Below are 22,410 nucleotides of genomic sequence, written 5' to 3'. Positions count from 1 at the left end.
GTCAGCAGATGTTATTTTGGACTGTGTGATACCATTGCCTAGCTTCATCAAGCCCACCATGCATGAAGGTCGTAAGATTTATAACATTTTTAAGTGAAGTCAGCATTCCCAGTGAAGTGCCAGCCTCAGAAGTTTCAAGTTCCTTTTCTTACCAGCAGAGGCAGCAAACCGAAAGTCCAAGCACTTATGAGATCCCATGCCAGGTAATTGCAAACCATTGCTTCTGACCTTCACAAATTAATTCCCAAGCTCCATGACACCACTGCCGATCCCTCAGATACTGCAGTGGGAAGATGCCAGTCATGAGGGTAAAGAGATTGCTTACACAAGCTGGGTATGAAAAGAAACTTGCCTTCAATAGTCAGCTCAAGCTCTCAGAGCATACCAAAACACAGCAGATGCTACAGGAATTTTCACACTGCAGAGATTCCACATCCATTTAATCCAGTGCCAGAAACATGCAGAAAAAGCCTCCAATACTACACTGCACAACAGCAAAAAAACCAAAACAACAAAACACATTCAAAAAGGCATTTGCTTGTACTAGTGCAATAGAGCCACGGACAGAGTGCAAGCTGTCAACACAGACCAGGAGCTCGTAACATCAGGCTCCAAATAACAGAGAACCTCTGCACTGCTGCAACAGCAGTGCAGCATGTTTACAGTAATAGCTCACAGGCCCTCAAAAGCCCAGGTTTTCTCGTGCACAGAAACTCTTTCTATTGACTTAAACAGAACCCAAAATAACATTTGAAAGGCCAGTTATCAACACCTTGCCTAGTTCTAGAAAGAGACTATTCCTTTTCACATTGGTTAAGTGCTCACACAAACTGGTGTTGACAGAATTCCCATTTAGTTGTCTGACTCAAGCTGTGGTTAAGCATTAGCTCTTTCTCATGACCAAATATATATCAGGAATACCATTGTCACAACAAGCATAAACACAGGCCACTGGTGGCACCCTACTTTCAGTGGTTTCCCTGGGTGGAATCTCAAATGACTTACATTCCTAGATAAAATCTGTGCTGAGCTTAGGAAGGAAAGCCCTCGTAAGGGCAAAAATGGGTGTATGTTACAGAATAAGGTAATTGAGGAGACTGTCTAGCCACACAAATGCTGTGCTGTCCCGAGGCATGCTGCAGCCTCCAGGTCACTTTTATATAGTTATCCTCTACGCACCTTTAAAAACAAATGGGATCTAAGGACATTACTATCACATGCATTTCACTACTCACTGGACTGAAGTCAAGTGAAGTGAAACCACTGACAGTAACTTCAATTAGATGTTTACTAGCTAGATTACATCTAAGCAAAGCTTGATGTCTGCTGCTCAGGCTGTTTCTATGACAGCAATGCCAGACATGGGGCCTTCTCTTTGTCTTAATGCCACCACAGCCAAGCCAGAACAATCCCTATGGCCACACCCCAAGGCAGACAGCATCTCCCTCAGTGTCACGCTCATCGGCACCTGTACAAACTTTGCAAGGCCCAGCTCTCACTGTCAGGAAAGTGAACACAGCCACGTGTTTTTACATTTCAGTGTCCTTATTACAAGAAGCTTCACTCTGGGTAAGGCACAAACCCCAAGAATACTGGCCTTGCATCCAGAGCACCCACTGGAAAAGGTCATTTGTTTCAAAATGGTAACTAGCCTCAACTTCAAGAATCAGCATACAAGTCTGTTAAGAGTTTGACAGATGGCAGGTAGCCACTCCTAGTCTCCCTTTCCATCAGGAAAATGCTTATCCAAGGCTGTCACATCTATTAGGCAATGCCCTTGGCTTTTCTTCTTTGTTAACTTTTGGTCATTCCTGTGTTTGTGTGTCAATCTGTCCCGAGTTTAGATGCTTATTTTGCCAAATCATTTCCATACATACAGACAAACGTGGAATGCCTGAAATATGCAAAAGGCATTAGACCTCAATCTGGATATAGACATGATTCTAAATTCACAGTGCCATCTTGTGTACAAAACCTAAATGTTCTGAAATACTTTTTAAAAAAGAAGGTCTGCTTCCTCCTCTATCCAAAGTAGCTCAAGACATCATTACCCGTTTTTACCTGCACAATAATGTAAGCCAGTTCTCACTACGTCTGTTTAAGGACACATTGCACTTAATTAAACTTTTGAAAAGGGAGGTGGGAATTTGTCTAAGTCTTACAAACCAACAACTTCTGAACACACCAAAGTCACCAGAATAATTCTAGAGAGAGCACAGCCACTGCAGCCTGAGGAACATCAGCAACCTATTGGAAAGAAGCAGAGCATGTTCATTAGGCAGAGACTTCAACAACAGATGACAGCAAATAAGGGATATCTTCATGTGGAGATGTTTTTTATGTCTGCTTATTATTCACCTAAGGGCAGCCACTGATAGCATAAGCATATTTTGTGATTTAATTAGAACACAGTATTCTACCATTCATATGAGAGATGAGGATTTATTTCCCTTGTTAGTTTGGAAGAAAGGAGGTAAGGATCTTTTCCTGGAGGAACTTTCCATGAATGTATCTTTCTATTGTTAATATTAAGTGCTACATCAAGAGTACATACACATTCACAACATCATATTTCACACAATTTTATTTATAAAATTGTAATTATCTAACAAATTGCATATAAAATGATTTACTTCAAGTAAATACAGAATACTGCACAACTATTAAAACTATTGTATTGTCCATCATAAGTGTATTAAAACATTCCTAAAAAATGCCTCTATTAAAAAACAAAAACCCAGGAACACAAGTAGCATGACCAAGACCATTTTCAATAGCTTAAAATGAATTACCAGGAAGTTGCATTAACTTCCTAAGTAGACTCCAGTTACATCCATTGAGATCAGCATGTGATACAATACCACAGTATAATGCTAAAGATGACAAGTAATATATTATGCACCTGATCTATGCTTTTCTCCTAAATTGAAGGGAACCAGTCTGAAATCAGAAAACTAAAGCTCAAGTCAAACTCTACTGGGCATGCAGTTCTGTTATAGCAATACTTTCAATCGGTAAGTGTAGTTGGCTTTTACAATCAATTTTACAACTGATAAAAAAGGAACACAAGAGAATACATTCGTATAAAAAGGAATGATACACAAAGGGTAAATATTGACACCTTGCTGTACATCTTCAGATGAACCAGAGAGAAAGATTCAGCTGGAGCTAATCTGGAATATACGTATCAGAAACGGCTCTGAGTCACAAACCCACATCCCAATCTCCCCAGAGCTCAAGGTCCATCTCTACTATGTACACAGCATGAACATGAACACACATACAGGTGGAGCTTTTTATTAACACACTTATATTGCCAAAACACAAAAGACAGCTAGCAGTGCCGCCTCGTGCACACTAGTAGTACAACACTTCTTCATGTACTGCCTGTTAAGGGAGACAGATTTTTTTGATTTCTTTTTTTTCAAGGGCCAAAATTTGGTAACTAATGGATCAAGGTAGTATTATTTAATTTGTTTTAGACAGTTTCATCACCTCTCACAGGTATCTGAAAAAGATTCAGAGAAAAAACAAAAATGGGAGGAACTGGAACATTCAGCAGTGCTTGATGCCTTTTGAGGTCTAATCTCCTTCCTAGGTATTTGCAGAACTGCTATTTCAATGCACCCAAAGGACATACACAGCAAGAAGGGAAACAGAATCAAAACTTCAGACAACAGTTTCTCTCGTAACCAACCATATTGACCAAGACCAATTTTAACAAGGGCATCTCTAAAGTAGTAAAAACACATATTGATGTCCAGGACAGTTCTTATAGCACCATGTTTAGTCCTGCCACAAGTGATGGCAACTTCTCATAACTGGTAAGAGGTGCTGCCACCAACTCTCCACTTCACAGTCTAATGCTGTTCTAACACCAATCAGCAAAGGGAAAAGGCAAGGGAGGTCCTGCCACTAACCAGGGCCCAAAGGGTTGGCCAGGGCTTCACCTTCCTCAGGTGCAATCACCCACCCACTGGGCAGACACACGAGTGCAGGCAGCTGAGGTGCTCTTGCTGCTCCATCAGGGCGAGGGACAGCCCTGACAACCACTCAGGACTCAGAAGCAAACTCTCCTGGTGGACACCTTTCCTCTCCATAATAAACACTTTCAGGGTGAAAAGCAGTAATGTGCAAGAATCATTTAATCTGCATGCTATTATTTACAATTCAAACACTATTTACACACCAGAACTACAACAAGCATCTCTCTCAAAGGGGAGAGAAGAAGGCTTTCAGGACAGAGTACACTTGAGCAAGCACCCCCACAGCTTCAAATTCTAAGGGGCACAATCAAAATTATAGATTTTAAGCAAAGAGGTCCTACTGCTACCAAAATAGATACAAAGAGATAAATCAAACATTTGTCCATCGGGCTATTAATCAAAAAAACCCCAAACCCAAACAACAGAAAGGCCTGTGAATACAGAGAGTATTTAGAAAGCAGACGAGCAAGGACTGTGATGTCCCTCTGGCAGGGCTCAATGGGATATATGGAAATAGCTTTAAAGCCAGTGCTGCTGCTGAGCTACCAGAGTCCTCATTAGCAATGCCACTACTCCACAGGAATCACCCAGCAAACAAAGCTGTTTCCCACTCTGTAAGGCTGACAACAAACTTCTGAACAACTAGTGCACATTAATTATGCTGATCTCTGAATTCACATCTACCCCACCACCACACCAGGCAGGCTAAAAATTGCTATGGAGTCCTAGCGCCTACGACATCTTATTGCTTTAGACACTGAGCCCACATAGCCAGCAGTTGTGCTTTAGTTGCAGCTCACGTGAACTTCTCAAAGTTTCCTGGAAGAAAGTTTGTTTGTATTTGGCAGGCTCTGACAATAATACATTGACTTCCAAGGCCTCCCACAAGCTTTCCAAACTGGACACCTATGCTGCTGAGTAGCTATTGATGGGACATTTCTAGGACATCTTACCTGATCTGTAGACAAAAATAATGGGGATTTAAATGTGTAACATAGACAGCTAATCCTAAACATTCAGTGCATATCCATCAAACAATGCAAAAATGAGTAAATAAGTATCTCTTGGGAATGAGGGAGGAAGAAGGATCAACATCTGCAGCAATAAAGACGAGCTCTAGAAAAGCAAGTTATTTAGTGGTTTTTGTAAGAACAGTCAAGTCATTCTGGGATTCAGCAGAAGTGTTGAACATTTGTGTGTAGACGTGCAAGTTGTGAGAGCAAGAATTGCTCAGCTTGGAGCATTTACCCTCCTATTAGTCTGACAGACACTGCAAACAGCAGAGCCAGCAGACTGGAACTCTGAGAACAGTGTGACAAGACAGAAGGCCAATACAGTACAACTGCAGAGATTCAAGTAGAAGAATGGAGCTATCTTTAGAAACTCAGAGCAGCAACAGCAGCATTCAAGATCAGTGGCAACAAGGAATGTTTCTGTAATTAGGCTTTTTGTTTTCCCTCCAAACCAAAGCCCAGGATCACAGTCAAGGCTCTTTGGTGGAGAGGTTATTTCCTCAACCCCACTTCCCTGATTCCTCCCTGCACCATTCTGTCTCAGCGCAGCAAGACTGGTGCTGGTGATCTGTCTGTCCTGCCACTATCAGGCAAAATGCTATGTCCCTCTGGGGGGAAAGAACCAGTAATTCCTCAAGTCGAGGAGTGGCTAAGAAAAACATAACGCTGTGCTGAGGTGGAGCCAACTTTATTAAGGACAATGAATTATAATTGCTTTGCAAGGCTTTAAAAAATACTCTTGAGTCATGGCTGGCCTTAAACAGCAGATACCAAGGGATATGGAGGCTGCCTGATTCAGAGCCAGTCAGTGGGAGTTAACCAGAAGAGGATGAGGTAATGCTCAAAGATGGGAGGACAACGGGTCTGTCTGAGGCATCTGTGAAGCACCAGTGTGCCCATCACCAGCCTTCAGAGGAGAGAAAAACCATGGCCAACTAAAGCACAGAAAGGCAAAATGTGTAAGGGTACATATATACATTTGTTTAAGAGTCACAGAACCAGAAAGAGCCTTAACACGTAATCAGATCCGCCTTCTATCTATCCCCCAGACCAGGAAGCTTTGAAAGCAATGTGTTCCTCTCTTCTACTCCATATACCTCCTGTTTTAGGAAACTCAACTCGGAAAGATGTTATGTTCTTACAAAGTGCTACACACCCTTTGCCATTGTCTGACGAAAGCAGCTTTCAGGACTAGTATGGAGATATTGAGAAGGGTAATAAAACACACTAAATTTATACAAAGTGCAATAAACTACCCAAGCCATGGTTAGGTCTTAAGTTCACTATTATTAGTGAAGAAGAACAAATCAAAAGTGCTAAGCTGGATGGAGCCTGATCTAAGTCTTCTTCCACTATTTGTGCTTTTTTCCACATTCTGCTTTCTTGTTTCCAAATCAAAAGAGTCTATCTTAGCCGATCCTAAGAAATACTTCTATTTAAAGACTTTTATACTGTTGCTTCAAGAAAGCTCTTTGTTGCCTTTAGAGTAAAAAAGGAAGATACCTCTCCATAGCATTGATTCGTTCACTGGAGGTAAGTATTTACTCTGGCAAAAACTGTTCTCTCCAACTTCCAAGAGAATGGGATATGATCTTTCCATAATCACATGCATTTATCAATAAATAAGTTTGGATTAGACTGTATTAAAACATATGCACATATTTAAAGCACTGGAGTGTCACAGATTCTTATTCCACAGCTCATGCAAGTAAAATGAATTAAAGAAAAGAAAAAGAAATAAAGACCAAAGCCCCAACCAGGAACAGACCAAAGAAACAAGCTTCACATGAGTATGTCAAAGCATTAATATTAGTGAGATCCCTAAATAAATTAGGTTACACTAAATTTCAGAGAAACAAAAGATTTTGCCATATCAGATACATACGTTTTGATTTTTTAAAGTTAATATATAATTCATTCTTTGAATATTATTCTTCACTTGGACCCAGCATCCACACTGCTTTCATACATTTATACAGTTATATCCCATCCTCGCCTTAAGAGACTGATATCCAAAGGTATGGCAGCAACCCTTGTTTGTTAAATATAAAACTCCTTTCCCTTCATACAAGGGAGGAGAAGGAAGAAAGATCTTGACAAAACTAAACAATTCTCCCTTCTGCTGATTCCAACCTCAAAGTACTACAGGGAGATAATTGGAAGCTTGCATAAAAAAAAATTTCCCTTGTTTTAAAAACAGTTTCTTTTACAGTACAATAGATGCATAGAAAGTTGCTTCCTGCTTCATGGGTTTAGGCGTGTAGCTATGTTTAGCTGTGAAAACAAGAAGATTGTTCCTTTACAGAGTGGTGAGGAGATAGACCATCTCAGGAATATTTGGCAGCTATCAAACAGCTCATGACATGAAGAATAAACAGCATATTCACAGACTACAACAATGCACCTCTGTCTCACTGAATACACCAATTTTAAAAAGTGTCCACTTGTTACTCAAAATCAAGAATACAGTAGAGATTCACGGCTCAACAGCTTTCAAAGTGGTGGTTTAGAAGAAAAAAAAAAAAAGTCAGTGAGCAGCAGATTTTCAATAGCCCACTCTTCTCTCCCCCACCCCAAAAAACCACAAGTTCACTGCAATATCAGGAACTTAGGGTTGAGACTACTTGGGAGAGAAGGTTTCCCTGTCACCCATGTCCATACAGCTTGGTGTCGGAATGACACACTGGAGGTTTCAGAGCGTTTCAGTTGTCCAGTGTCTTGTGGTTACTTCAGCAGTTTTACCAGCTGGCTCTGACAGCCTCAATGTCACTAACCAAATTCTGGGCTAAGCATATCCCAAATATCTGGAAGAGACAACAGTTTATTCATTTGGAGCATTGGACAACTCTTTTTACACAGGCAAACTCGTTAGGTTTATACAGAACTTAGATATGAAAGAAACAATAGAGGTAGACATTAAATTAACAGTAAGTGTTGGAAGAAGTAAGAATATTGCAGAACTCCTGAACCCCAGTACTTTTATGGTGGCACCAGGTTCCAGTTACTTTACAGTTCTAGTCTTGTTTCAAAACAACCCTAAAGGCTCTCTGCTGCTCATTTAAGCACCACTGGAAACAGTAGGTCTGTACAGGCTCGAAAGTCTCTACATAAGCTTTATCTAACAGAGCGTTAGTTTCAACCTGCTGAGAGATGAAAAGAAAAAAATGCATCCCTGTAGATAAAAATTAAATATTCCTTAACACAAAGAAAGCCTCGTACATTTAGTTCCCACTGCTAAAACCCACAAACTGGCAACTGGCACTGCATTTCCCATTCTCATATACAGTCTCCTCCCTCATATATTCACTTTATCTCTTATTCTTCTGTGCAACTCATTCCAGGGAACATGATGTTTACCTGCAGTAATGCTATCCCAATGAATATACCAGCAACTATGGTAAGGTTGTCCTGCAACCATTTCTCAAACTGAGGGACACAGCCTTTAGTGTAGATAACAATCTGCTGATCAACTTCCTGCCAAGGAGAAGACAGAAGAAAACAGAGATAATTACGTTCAACTACATCAGTAGAATAATATCCTCTTGCAATAGGGATTCAGATCCTTAACATACCACATTAAGAAGGGGAAAATAAAAAAAAAAGCTTACTGGCTTTTGCCTTGCATCGTAGCCACACTGAGTATTAATAACATCTTCCTACCGGAAAGAGAGAGAAGAGAGAATCAGTAAAATGTCTCCCAAACACCTTCTTCCAACTCCCTGGAGTTGGTCCTGTATGTAATAAGACAAATCACCCAAACTTTGGTTAGCATATTGCTTTAATAAAAAAAAACCTTCCTCCTTCACTCTGCGCTATTAATTATTTGCAGCAAACAAGACCACACAGTCAAAAAAATATTTATCTCTCAAGTCAGCAAGCTGGGAAAACCAGCCTTCCACCTGGGTGAACTCCATGTTCCAGATACAAGCATTTAGTAAAGTAAAGGGACTGGGGAACATCTATGGTTAGCGAAAGAACCTTCTGCTGAAAAGATTTTGTCTGTACTAAAAAATATGCCAAAAGTACTGTTATCATTTTCAGGGTTCAGTCTGTTCAGAATGAAGAGGTGACAGGGGCAGTTAGTTCTGTTGCAGAAGCTTTAAGTTCTTAGAATACATCTAGAAATATGTACAGTTCCTTTCCAAAAACCTGAAAGAAAAAAGAACAGATGGGGTAATGTATTCTCACTGTCTGTTCTTTCTTATAGGAGTTTGATACCAATGGGAAAGAAGGATTTTTTCCTACTCCCTTTCCTTTAGTACTCCCAAAGCACAGGTAATAAAATAGGCTTTGGCAAACTTTCCCTACTGAACAAGTGCTTCCCACTGGCAGCTGTAAGCTGTAGTTTTACTTTGTATACAGTTATTTCATTGTAAAAAAATGAAGCATGAAACTTTTGGCATCAGCCACAATGGCTGCAAAATATTAAGTTACTGACTTATCATATGACAGTGGAAGGACTACTCAAGAAAGTGAGAAAATCAGCCAATCTTCGCTAGGTGTACCAAATACCATAACTTAATCCAATTGCGAGGAGAAAGGCAAGCAGTGAAGAAATGGATTTTAAAAAGCAGCCATATGGGAAAAAAGCATCTCCTATCAGCACGGAAAGCTCCTCTGTTTCCTCACTTTGCAGAAAGTCCAATAAGTTGCATTCTGTTGGCTACCCAAACTGAATTCCCTTAATGGACCTTCAAAATTCGAGCAACTTGTATCTCCTAATGAGATTAATGCTTCTGTTCCAGGACCTAAGTGCCACAGACTACAAGGACATAAAAACACCTAAGATTCTGATAGAGGGATTTTAAGTTTTCTTCTTTGTACCAAATGTCTACTTGTTTAATCATAAAGGTATTCTGCTTTTAGCCTTGGAATTTGTTAACCAAAAGGAGGTATGAAAAATGCAATGGAAATAAAGTTTTCTAGACTTCCCTGTTCAGAAATTTAGACCACTTCAACCTCCATAACTACATCAAAATGAACTATAGTAGTAAAAATTTGTTTCAAGAAACTTATTTTAGCCTGCCTTAAACTTATCACTTCCAGATTCAAGCAAAACTAAAAACAAGAAGGCATCCACATAACTGCATCAGTCCAACACTGAAATGCAATTCTAAAAGGGACAAGTTTGCTTTCTCACAGAATAAACTTGTGTTTAGCACTGCAATTGAACTAATCACAGCTTGGTCACAATTATTTTACTTGTATGCATGACTTCTAATGTTTTCGGTTTTTAAAGGCCATTAAGGTTGTTGTTTCCTTACAGTGAATGAGATTTATCTTTAAATTTCTGGTTGCTGCATCACAGCCTACCAAAGTGCAGAGCCATTTAAACAACAGAGAGAAAGAGAGAACATTAGAATGGATTATGTATTTATAGGATTACCTTGTACTGCTGTCACTAGTTTGGTTTTATAACAACTATATTTTTAAAACTGGGTTGTATGACCTCTGTGTGGGTAGGTGGGCAGATAAGCAAACAGCAGAGAGAATCCTAAGCATAAGATAATGTTTGAGCCTAACCCACATTTTGTTTTATTTTGTTTTAACATCCCATGAAAACATTTTCAGCTGTGTTTGCAAGAAAAATTCAAATTACTGTGAAGACACATTCACTGCAGAGGAACCAGAACCAGCTTGTGCCAAGAGGCAGTGCCTTATCAGGACAGGGGGAGAGCAGCAACTGGATGCCAGGAGCAGCGACTGCATTGCATTATTAGCAAGGCAGGAAGCACCTGAGGTACCTTTTGGCAACTTGCCTAACTTCAGTCTGTGCTAGAGTAATACATTAAAGGAACTCTAAATCATTCCAGGTGGAGACAAAGCCACAGCTGAATTTCTAGATAATACAAGCACTCAAAGCCAGCTTCTTTCAAGCTATATAAAGTCAAATGTATACAGTGTTAGGCATGTAACAGCTTCCATGCACATACTCATCCCCTGTTCCAAACCTTTCACTATTAGTGAACTGATTCTCTACACTTGACTTTTCACTTTATACTTGACTCTTCTTTATCATATCCATATTAGCAATTGCATGGCTCCAACATTTTCCACTTGATGATCCAGATCTATAAATATTTTAAAAGACATGAAAATTTACCAAAAAGCTGCTCCCACAAACCATTTCTGACCTTTCAAATCTGATTTCAGGTGACTGTAGGACAGGCAGTAATTTTAAAGGTAAAAAAAAGAGTAAGTAAATGCACCCATACCCAACTCAAGGTTCTAATGCAAACATGTCAGTTCCTCAGGGCACAGACTTTGATTCCTTACCATACCTGGCACAACTGGGTCAAACTGGCTGCAGCCTCAGGACACTGCATTAAATAATGAATAATACCTCCTTTAAAGTGTCTGATCTTAAGGGTTCCTATTCTGATGAATTTCAATTGAAAGCTCACATCCTTCAATTCATTAAGGGCTTCTCCTTTTTGTACTTGCTAAAATTGATATGTATGTTCAGCCAAGCCCATGGTTCTCTCTAATAAAAGTCACAAACAAGGAAGACTTAAGTTATCTTTTGAGTTTTGCTCACTGCAGGAAAGTTAGTGGTTAAGCTGAGCTGCAAGAACAAAAAAAATACAGGTTGGTGAGAAGTTAATCATAAGGCTAAATTTCCAGAAATAATAAAGGAAATCTTGAAGAGTTATTTATGATTGGAACAGCAGACCCATCCTACCCTCTAGACTGTCACTTACAGCAGGGTCTTTAGTACAGCAAGAGAATGGCACACCACAGCGCTCTCGACTCGCATTGGAATCTGTACAATTGAAGTAAATATTAAGGTTCCAGTCATCGGCTCCAAAAGCCCCACAGCACTGCCACTAGAACAAAAAAAAAACCAAAAAAAAAAACAAGAAGAGCTTCTTAAATTTCAGAATGAAAATCTCAGCATTAGTAACATGCATCAGTGCTGCCAGTTTCCCTCTAGCTTTCAAAACAAAACCTGAGACTCCCACTGCTTTTATTGAAACTGGCTTTTTCTTTGTTTGGTTGGAGATTTTTGTCATTTTTTAAAAATACCATTCCAAATGTGTAAGTTGTTCCAAAGTTTTATCATGTGACTTAAGTTACATTCACACCCTGCTATGCTGGTCTCTGGAGAGAAACCCATGGGTGAGCTGATAAGCCTACACAATAACACAGAGTTGCACAGGTCTACAAGCTCAGGCCTGAGGGCCAAAAGTACAATGTTCTGTCCAGTCTAATGAGCCCTGGATTTTCAATAAAACAAGCTGTACACTGATACTGGCTACACTGGTACAGCTACTGCTTTTGCCAGTTTGGGGAAACTTTGCCTGGCTGTACATTGGACAGTGTGAATACATTGTTCCCCAAGCATCATACGTGGCACAGTTAACACCTTTACCGAATCCTTCAAAGAGTAAATCTGCCAAAGACAGGCTTAGTCTCTGGCAAAGCATGTTGAACACATGAGGAATTTATGTCTTTTGCAGAACATATAAAGAATGGACTAGAGAACAGTAAAGCACTGATGGCTTACAGCATCTAAAGAGGTAGACAAACTTAAAAAAAAATCCAAAAGAACCAAACCAACCACATTTTTAAAAGCATTAGAATAGTCATTCTCTCTTTCTAGATGTAGCAGTTCTCTGCAATACCTGACACATTGTCTTCATGCACTATCTCTACTTAAAGAAGTAACTCGTTCTCACAACTCGTGCTGCCTCTGGCTTATCTGCTGAGTGCTAATCCAGTTAGGAGAGAAAGCTTTAGGAAGTCACTGCAAAATTGGGCTGTAGCCTTTGGCTGCATACAAGTGGACCCTACTTTCCGTTTGTAGTGACCTCTGACCTTCTTGCAAAAGGTTCAAAACAGTGCAAGGATCCACATCCTGTTACTTACCATTTTTCCCCCAGGCACAAAGAAGCAAATCAAGCATTGAAACTACTTTAATTGCAGAATGTAAGAAAACCAGTAAACATGAATTCAACCAACACTTAGCCATGTTAGCCACACAGTGCCAGATTCAAAGAGGACTTCATCAACACAGGCCAGAACTGTGTACTGGAGAGAGAAAGTATTGGCAGATATTGTGTGCAAAAGTCAGTGCAAGACTTCTTTACATACACTGATAAATTAGAGAGCTTAGCCTGCGCAAACAGGTGCACCACTGGTTTCACCCTTCCCTCCCAAGTGTAGATGTGTCATCACTTGGAGATGTCTTACAAGAACTCTTCAAGTCACCCACTTCATTAGGCTAATTCCATTAAGTCTAATTCTGAAGAAATAACATAGTAGTTTCATTTGGATCAACTAAATACTCTGCCACTCTGCAATGTGGTGTAGCAATTCTAATGTTGCTAAAACTACACCAACATTCATTTAGGACCCAACAAAACTTAGAAAAGGAGTAATTTCTTAAATAGTGATAGCTTCTACAACAAAATATTTTAACTTGGTGCATTTGACACACTAAGTCTTCAAGAAAAGTCACCCCAGCTCTCCATCTTGTTTTACTCAGTCATACATCAATAAAACCACTTTACATAGGTGCTGTGTTTGCTGAAGTTCTATAAAAGCAGATGTAGATATATTCAAAAGCATTATATGCTAGAATATTTCTGTTGCTCCTTGACAAAAGACGGAAAGTAAAAAGTAAGAGCAGGTATTTCTTAAAAGTAAGCTTTAAAAAAAAAAATAAACATAGTCCAACTTACATATTCCTGTGTGAAGTCTATGAGGTTTTGTAAATCAATGTCATCTCGGTATGCTCTGATGTTGTTGTTGATAAAGAAATACAGCTGGTCCTTTATCCAGTCTTTGAAAACAAATGCTAGAACACCAGCAGTGAGCTCCAAGAAGAAAATAATTCCAAGAAATACAGAGAACTATGAAGAAAATAAAAAAGGCTAAAATTACTTTCCTTTATGACCAAAACTTCTTTAAAGCTCACAATTATATCCAGTGATAAGGCTTTATCTGGTTCAGTGCAAGTTCAAGCCATTTTGGCACATAAGAAATTTTAAATTAAAAACACACCCTATCTATTGCAGCTGTAGCACAGAAATCTTAATTCTATTCTAAAAAATAACAAAAATGCTAACAAATCTAGGACATTTACAGTGAATTCTCTTGGATCTCTTTGAAAATCTCAGTGAAATTTCAAGACACAGCTAGTGATCACTACATGTAGTGCCCTTGAAAACCCATCTTCAATTTTCTACATAAGCACTTATATTCTAGAAGGCATAAACAACCAATAGTGCCAGTAAAATGCATTCTATGTGACTTTTGCTTTAGATCCTCTCACTGGCAAAGCTTCCCCTAAGCAGACAAAGCAGAAATTGGTAACAGCAGAAATTAATTAATGACTAAGTCTGAGCGGAATGTCTATGAAATGACTCACATCTACATTAAAACTAAATGAGGCTGCTATGATTAATGCAAATGCAATGAATGCCAAAGGAATTACTAATGATCTGCCACTTTCCCTAAGCATTTCCACTGAGTCAACACTGCTTTGAACTACACAGGGGTCCCGGTATACTGGCAGTCCATCCCCTTTGCAACTGTGCCTTTGAGTTTCATTTTAATACGCTCTCTGTGTGTGTTCAGATACATTTTTAATTTCTCTTGCAGCTGCTGTATGGGAAGCTATTTCTGGTACAGCAGATGGGTTCATTTTAGGCAAGCTATGAGAAGCAAGGAAGAAGAAAAAAAGTGTTACAAACAGCTTTATAAATGCCTCGAGAAATGTGACTCTCAATTGCCTCCTCTCCTTATACACCATGTCTGTGGGAGCCAAATGTGTCACTTGGAGGCAGTTATTTCGCTGCAAGCTTTTTCATGTATATATTTAGAGTTAATGGTTATGAAGACACAACTGTGTTCACAGGTTGTGCCCACCTCTGGAAATGGGAGTGGTGGAGTAAAGAATCTTCTTTACTATAAATCATCAATTTATCTAAAAGTGAACATGATAGTGTTACCCTCATTTTCAAAAGTCACAGTCTTTCAAAATACTGAACCCTGTTACTTACCTAAAGAAGTTCTGCATACTGAGGTGCATTTGTATACCAGCAGTTCATTCCCTAACCAACAATCCAGCCCAGAGTTCAAGAAAACCTCCATTTTCTTTCCACATCCTGGACACATTCTCCTCCCCTTGTCCTTCTCAGGCCCCAGCACTGAAAGCAATGAAGCCTTTCCCAATTAGCTGAATGGCACAGACCGAATATATCAGCCAGACTGAGGATATTGTAACAATGCTAAGTCCTCTGCACCATGAGGCACAGCAGAAGTCACATGGGTCACATTCACTGCTGCATCTATACCCCTCATATTTCATAGGCAGCTTGTAATGGACTCCAAGATCAACACACAGATTTCTCACAAAACATTTCTTTTTGTGACAGTGAAGCAAAATGTTAGGCTATATCCATACGAAAAACAGTACTTCCATGATATGGTTCTTAACACGAATAGTTTTGAGCTTTAAAAAAACACAGCCAGTAAGCACTAGAGACTGTAGAGCTGTAATGTGTTAAAAGCTAAGTGCATTCCTGGTACTCTGACACTGGATAACACCTTCGTCTCCAAAATGCATTTTAAAAACCTAACAGAGTTAAACAGAACAGTCAACACAGCATGCTACATGAATGAAGAATATCACAGATGCAAAAGCTACTTACAAATTTGAGAAGAAACGTGTTTTCGCGTAAAGCTCCAATGCATCCTGCAAATCCCAAAATGAACATAACTCCTCCTACCACCAGGAAGAGCCAAACAGGATCAAAACCTCCCAGGTCAGTGATGGAGGAGATATTGGACAGCACTCCCTGAGAAAGAGACAATGCCAAGGGATAAAAAGAATGTTCAGCTTTCTGTTGTACAAATTCTGCCCGCATTTTTCTTCTTAAAAAAGAAGACTACAGCAAAATAAATGTTCTGCAGTACAGCAAGAAAACACAATTAAGAAAATCTTTGTATCCCAAAAGAGATAAAAAGTGCAATTATGTGCAGTATTTCTGTATCGACATGTGAACGAGTAACAAAATGTTCTTGAAAAATTATCTGTGAGAAACCCACAGGGCATCTTCTGCTTATTTAACTATAAGAAGTAGTCTGCCAGAAACTCAGAACAGATATCTGAACAAAACTTAACTCACTCTTACCACTCATGCTGAGATGCATTTTACATATCATATACATCATCTATGTAAACACACAGTTACATCTTATATAGAAAAAGTAGTTAAAAATAATAAAGCCACCTTGAATTTAGTGTTTATTCTCAGTATTTAGAGCAATTGTCAGAAATTAGAAGTGAGCTCCTAGCACATTACAACAAAAAATTTTTCAACAAATTTTGACAAACTATATATCTGGCCAAGTCAATTTCAGGCATCTACAGTGCCAAAACCTCACTCTAGAAATAAAATACGGCTACTGACTAATTAGTTAGCAGGAAAGATTTGAAAATATCCAAATCTCCTAGTAGGATGAAAGACAATTTAAGAACTTGTCTTGGGACGTGGCTTACACTAACTTAGGGTAGACCTATCATATGTTAAACCACATATGCTGTGTTTTAGATATGACAGTCAGCACAGTCTGCTTGTGATGCCATTTTTGCCTTGGAAGCAAAGCTGGGGTTGCGACACGAGTGATCTTGAGGAACTATTTTGATTTTCTGAACACATTTTAGGCAGAGTTTGGCTGATGTTGAACAGATGGGTTGTATCAAGAAGCAAGTACAAAGTTTATCCTATTCCAGTGAGTTTGCACAGGAACAACTACAGTTTCCTAAGGCTTTTTGGCAGAAAAAAAATGCTGAAGTGTCACTATTTCTTCATTCTCCTCCCCAGTGCTGCAGGTCAATACAAAGCACACTGCTGTGTTTCCTCACAGAAGTCTGAATCCAGGCTGAGTGCTTTGGACTACTGCTTCCTCTAACTCCTACATGATGCTGTGGCTTGAGAAGCAGCAACAGAGATGTCTACACCTACAGCTCCTTATTTGCAAAACTCTACAATACCTCCTTTTTCTTCTTCCTGATCATACCCCTTTGTTTCTTCGAAATGGTCCCAAAACATCAACACTTCAGAGGGAAGTTACCACCATCTCATTTCCAGAAGTTTAAAGTAACATTGTTAATGATCACTCTTCACAACTGTGGCTTTAGACCTGTGGTTATGTACACACTCATTTTGGACCACTCAAAACTCATCAATTGTAACCAATATCTTTAACACATTGCTTCCTGTAATCTGCAACCACTTTCATAGTTTCCCAAGCAAAACTTGAGCAGGTAGTAAATAGAGTATCAATGCTTCTAATTCTGTAGACAAGGACAGAGTACATAAAGTATACATGTGAATTTCACCAATGCACATCAAGGAGCCTTAGAAAAGGCCAAAACCCCCCCCAAAAAAAATCTGACTACAACCCAATCCTAAAGTACAAACGATAATCCAACAGCATGGATTACATTCTCTAAATATATTCTTTTCCCTCCTACTAGAGAAGGCTATTGCCTGAGAAGGATGAAAAAGAAATTTTAAAAAATAAATCACATTCATCACTTTCCTCCTACATCACATACAGTACTAGCTTTACTGTCATTCATTCAAAAAGTAAAAAGAGATGTAAGGAACAATGTAACATAACTCAAAGCCTGCAATCAAAACAGAGCAGGTGCCATCTCAGCAAGATGATAACACACCAAGATGAAATGAACACTTACCTGTCATTAAGGTTCAAAAGTTTTTCAACTACTTTTGTTTCATTACATTTGTCATAGAAAAGAAATCCAAGCCAACTTTCTGACTAAGAATAACAAGCAAAATAAACAGGATAATCCAACAACACAAAACCTTTGAAAAAAATCAAGGCCTTGGCCGTTCACAAGTCAAGAAGCATGAGCTCTGCTTCAAGGGGAAAAACAACTACGAAAATTATTTCTTCACAAAGTTTTAAAGTCCTTTCCTCTGTGCTTATATAGTCAACCTAAGAACGAATTCTGCCCTAAAGCAAGCACTACTATTTTAACATTAGCCAATTTTGGAATCAATGGACTGTGGTATAGTAGAATGAAAAAAACTAGCCACTGGAGAAAGGATGTTACTTTTGTTATTACTCGTATTTACTTTTAAAAATCAAAAACATATGAACTCTTCATAAGACACTTTGTCTTTCTTTAAAAACAAAGCAAACAAAACCAAATAAATCAACAAAAAAACTCAAAGCAAGTTACTACGCTAAATCAACTTCTTTCCATATGAAAGTAGTAAAATTCAAATGAAAAGAAATCCAAGTAAAATTCAGCTCACATTTTTGGACAATACTGTTAAACAATCATAATACAAAAGTGGTAGTAAGAAACACACCACTTTGCATTTTGTCACAGTCACATTAAATTTGATGGCAATAAAATTCATTGAGCCAGTTTTATACTGTTTTTCCAATCCTGCCGTTTTTCACTTTACTTGATTTTTTAGAACTGCCAGGCTCTTAGAAGTCTGTAATGCCACATGTTGGCTGGCCACTCCTCAGGGTAGCTGTGATCCAACACAAACTGCATAGAACAACCCAGGCTTTATCTGCCATTGTTTGCTGTCCTTGGAAAGCACCTTCATGTGCATCTGTTGCTAGTCCACAGATGGCAATCATAAGCCTAGCTTGGATAAATCCCAAATAGCACATCCTGACAATGCAAAGCACATACTGCTTAATTCTTGCTTGTACTCTGTATGCTCTTGGCATATGAACTGCAAGTTATCAGTATTCTGGAGAGACATCTCAGGATACACGATCTTCAGAGAGGTTTTGTCAATAAAACAATAGCTAGCAGTGGGAATGAGAAACACAGACAATGCTCTGTGATTACAGCTCAAGATACACAGAAGTAGTCCAATAGAAGATTACTGCTTACTGCTTAGAATAAAGTTTTCCAGTCTTGTACTCTAGACACTTAGAAATATGCTCTCTCTGTAGATGCAGCAGTGCAATACCCTACAGAAAAGCATATTTTGCTTCAAGCAGCAGGGCAACAACTGGGGAATAATATCTCACTTTATATTGTTAAGAAGATCTAAATGTACAGTCCTCTAGGCACATATTCTTCCTATCCACTACAAGTTTCTATAATGCTTATAATACCTACTACCACAATATCAATTATTTTTTGGCTGCAACAGCTACTGCTGGGAAAAGTTTGATACAGATGTACAAACATCTGGTAGTGACCAATTCTGTCCTCAACCCATCTTTAGCCAAAAGCAGAAGGAAACATTTCCAGAGGTGCTTGAGCACAGGATCAGTAACCTCATTCTAACACCGCACCCTCCACAACATGCTCTGAATCCTCAGGCCGAGCAGTCAGCCATGGATATATGGTGACTGTTTAGGTCTTGCACTGAGGCATAATAGAAGTCGACAAACCACCTGTAAATACTTTAAAGTAAGGCTTTCTATAAATGCAAGGTATTTTTCCTCAGCAACACTACTGTAGTTGCCCACTACAACCACGACTGTTAAATCATTGTGAGTACTCTGATACTTTAACATCTAAAAGGAGGAGCAATTTTTTGCCTCTAGACGCATTCTTGTTTTGAAGTATGGTTATTTTTGAGGCACATGCACACGTATGGCATGTGTGTAATCTGTATTTGGCAGGAAATGCTTTGTTTTTACAAAGCTACATGCTCAAGAAATTTACATCTCACTATGGCAACAACCCAGGGCTCTACTGTAGTCCCACTAGGAGAGCCAGCAGAACATGTTCCCGGCTGGTCTCCAGCTCATGTTTGCTCTGTTCCTCCACCCTCCATAGCCTGCTGTACATTACAGTCCATGAGCCACTATTTAGTATTTTAATCCAACGCAAGCCAAACTTAATTTGGTGAGGTGAAACAACAACAATATCATCCATAAGTGAACTAAAATAAGTAAAGTTGTGAAAAAAGTTCCTTTATTTGTGAAATGTACTTCAATCATTAAGGTACAACGATGCATGGATGGAACAGGAAAGACTGAACCCACATTTCTACCCCACCCCAAATTCAGGAGAAGTCAAATGAAATGGTTAGGACCTGGCTCTTTTCTTCAACACATGGGTGCATTCCACCAAGAAATGTGAGACAATCAAGCCAAGCACAACAAAAACTCTTGCAGAGTCTTGGAGTCTTCTCCTCCTGGTATGTGAGCAGAGGTAGAAAAAAAGCCTGAGAGATGTCTGACAGCGCCTCTGTTGTCATGTCATGTTTTCCTCATGGCCAGAGCCCTCCACACTACAACCAGGATCACATGTATAGCTTAAGGGAGAAGAAGGCAAAGAGAAAACGCTGGTTTTGAACACAGGAGCTCATGAATGCCCCTCCTGATGTTATAGCTGCACAATCGCTTGCCTTTATCCCATTAATAAAGAATAAGGAAGCAACAGTTACATACAAAAGCAATAAGGGCGTACACCTCACCCCTTTGCCATCTTGTACTCTTTAAGATCATTAGAACAGCTTGTGCTACTTTCCAGAGACAGATCCCTGACTCCACCTCCTGCCTTTGGTGCATATCTACATTAATATTTCAGGTCAGATCCAGCAGTCCTTTTGAAGTGATCACACACAAGCTGTGCTTCAGTTCACACCAGAACAGTCTCAGAGCACACCGACTGGGTTACTTATAAATGGAGATGTGCCCCTGGAACACAGCTCAAGCTCCAGTCACTAGCAGGCATTCAGTCCACAAGATCATACTAGAACAAGGTAGAAAAGAACTCATACCTTTCAGAACCTGCAGTGTGTAGGCTGGATCTTCAGCACTACTTCCTCTCCTGTTGGTCCCACTGCCTGCATTTAGCAGTAATAGCCCTCACAGCCAAAAACCAGACACACAGCTGGAGCAGTGACCCAGTGTTGTCACACCTACACAATCTGACGCATTCCGGGGTTCCTAAGGGAGTCACAAGTGCACTAACAAACCAGTGACACTTCCAGATCAGCTGTTGCTGAACAACTGCTGCTGTAACAGGCACAGTAGTAAACTGCAGGACAAGATAGAATGGCTCCACTCCAGGCAGCAGCAATTTTGAAAAGCTGACCCAGTAATGAAAATTCAAGGCATAATGAGCCAGAGACAACTTAGAAGAATCATCAGCCTAAGAAACAAAGAGGTGACACAATGAGTGTATATGGAATTTGGCTCACAGGATGCATATAAAAGAAGGGGAGTTCTCAACATGCAGGAGGATGAGACTAATCCGCCATTTTTTGTTTTCCATTTCCACCAAGATGGGAAAAAAAATAAACCTTCTCTGCTTCAATATCTCATTACTGGAAGGACAAAACAAAAGCAAAACAAACAAAACCAACCAAACTACAAATAAACAAACCAAAAAAACCCTCCACCATACACCCAAGAAACACAGAAGATCAGAAAAAGATATATCAATACAAGATCTTCTGAAACATCTATTTTTGCAAACAGAGGTTTAGCCTTTTCACAGGCTTATCTGTAGGACTTTGTATCACTGGCAAACAGTAACATCTGTGAGGTGGCGATAAATAAAAGTATTTTCAAATGATTTATTTTAAAACAGAAAAATGTCTCTCTGCTCTGTTAGTCATAAACTCCATGCAATTCCTCCATGCTGCGCATCTGAATGAACAAAAGGAACAGAACAATACTCATTGAAACATGCCAAATTAATTCTACTCCAGAATTTTGTCTCAGCAAGCAAGAAGCTAGGTGGGGGATGTTTACGAATCTTATTTCTTTGATTTTTGTTGGTTTGCATTTCCCACAGCAAACAGTAATAGCAGCAGAACTTTATTTTTCAAGTGTCTAATGGAGGAGAACTACTAGTCTAGCTTTCTTGTCCTAACAAAGCAGAGTTCAATAGGTAAATAACTGGCATAAATACATACAAGAAACAGATTTTTAGACTTTTCAGGATTAATTACTATAAAGTGTTGGAACACTAGTAAATAATTTAAGAGCCTATATGTTTAGACCGTGCATCCTTATGTACTGAAATTTAAATCAAGTGTAATAGTGCATCTCATCCTCTCTTCTCCAGTCCTATAAAACCCACGCACAGCCCTGTCTTAGAGGCAAGATAGAGGCTTTGGGTATCCTTCAGCCTCTAAGGAACACAGGATATATGCAGTTTCCTTGTTGGCAATAATTTTTAGAAGAAATGTGTGATAGCCATGTATGCACAATAATTATGGAGTGACCAGTCTATCACTCCTTCCTGACGTCTGCCACTCACTGGGACAATAAGAAGTGAGATTTTTTCCTTGAAAACAACTTTAATTTTCACTTCAGGGCAAGGAGAGACAGATACGATCTGACAAATTGTGATTATTTCAATCTACAGAGTTTAGCTTGACCAAGAACACCAAAACAGACTTAAATCACCTTAGACAAGTAAAAGTCTACCA

The 22,410-nt window shown here is 39.3% G+C and overlaps 1 protein-coding gene across 1 annotated transcript in view; it reads right to left on the bottom strand.

The window, feature by feature from the left end:
- Positions 1–2,566: 2,566 nt before the first annotated feature.
- Positions 2,567–22,410, bottom strand: part of TSPAN5 (tetraspanin 5) — an 81,425-nt gene continuing 61,581 nt past the window's right edge. The window contains exons 3-8 of the mRNA XM_014875254.2: positions 15,658–15,804; positions 13,684–13,854; positions 11,701–11,826; positions 8,608–8,655; positions 8,357–8,473; positions 2,567–7,803 (exon numbers count right to left, since the gene is read on the bottom strand). Of these exons, the coding sequence (XP_014730740.1) occupies positions 7,738–7,803; positions 8,357–8,473; positions 8,608–8,655; positions 11,701–11,826; positions 13,684–13,854; positions 15,658–15,804 (675 nt within the window). The 3' untranslated portion in view covers positions 2,567–7,737. The remainder of the gene's footprint in view (positions 7,804–8,356; positions 8,474–8,607; positions 8,656–11,700; positions 11,827–13,683; positions 13,855–15,657; positions 15,805–22,410) is intronic.

This window comes from Sturnus vulgaris, chromosome 4, assembly GCF_052056855.1.
Source record: "Sturnus vulgaris isolate bStuVul1 chromosome 4, bStuVul1.hap1, whole genome shotgun sequence".
Classification (NCBI taxonomy): domain Eukaryota; kingdom Metazoa; phylum Chordata; class Aves; order Passeriformes; family Sturnidae; genus Sturnus; species Sturnus vulgaris.
This window is presented reverse-complemented; position numbering and strand designations above follow the sequence as displayed.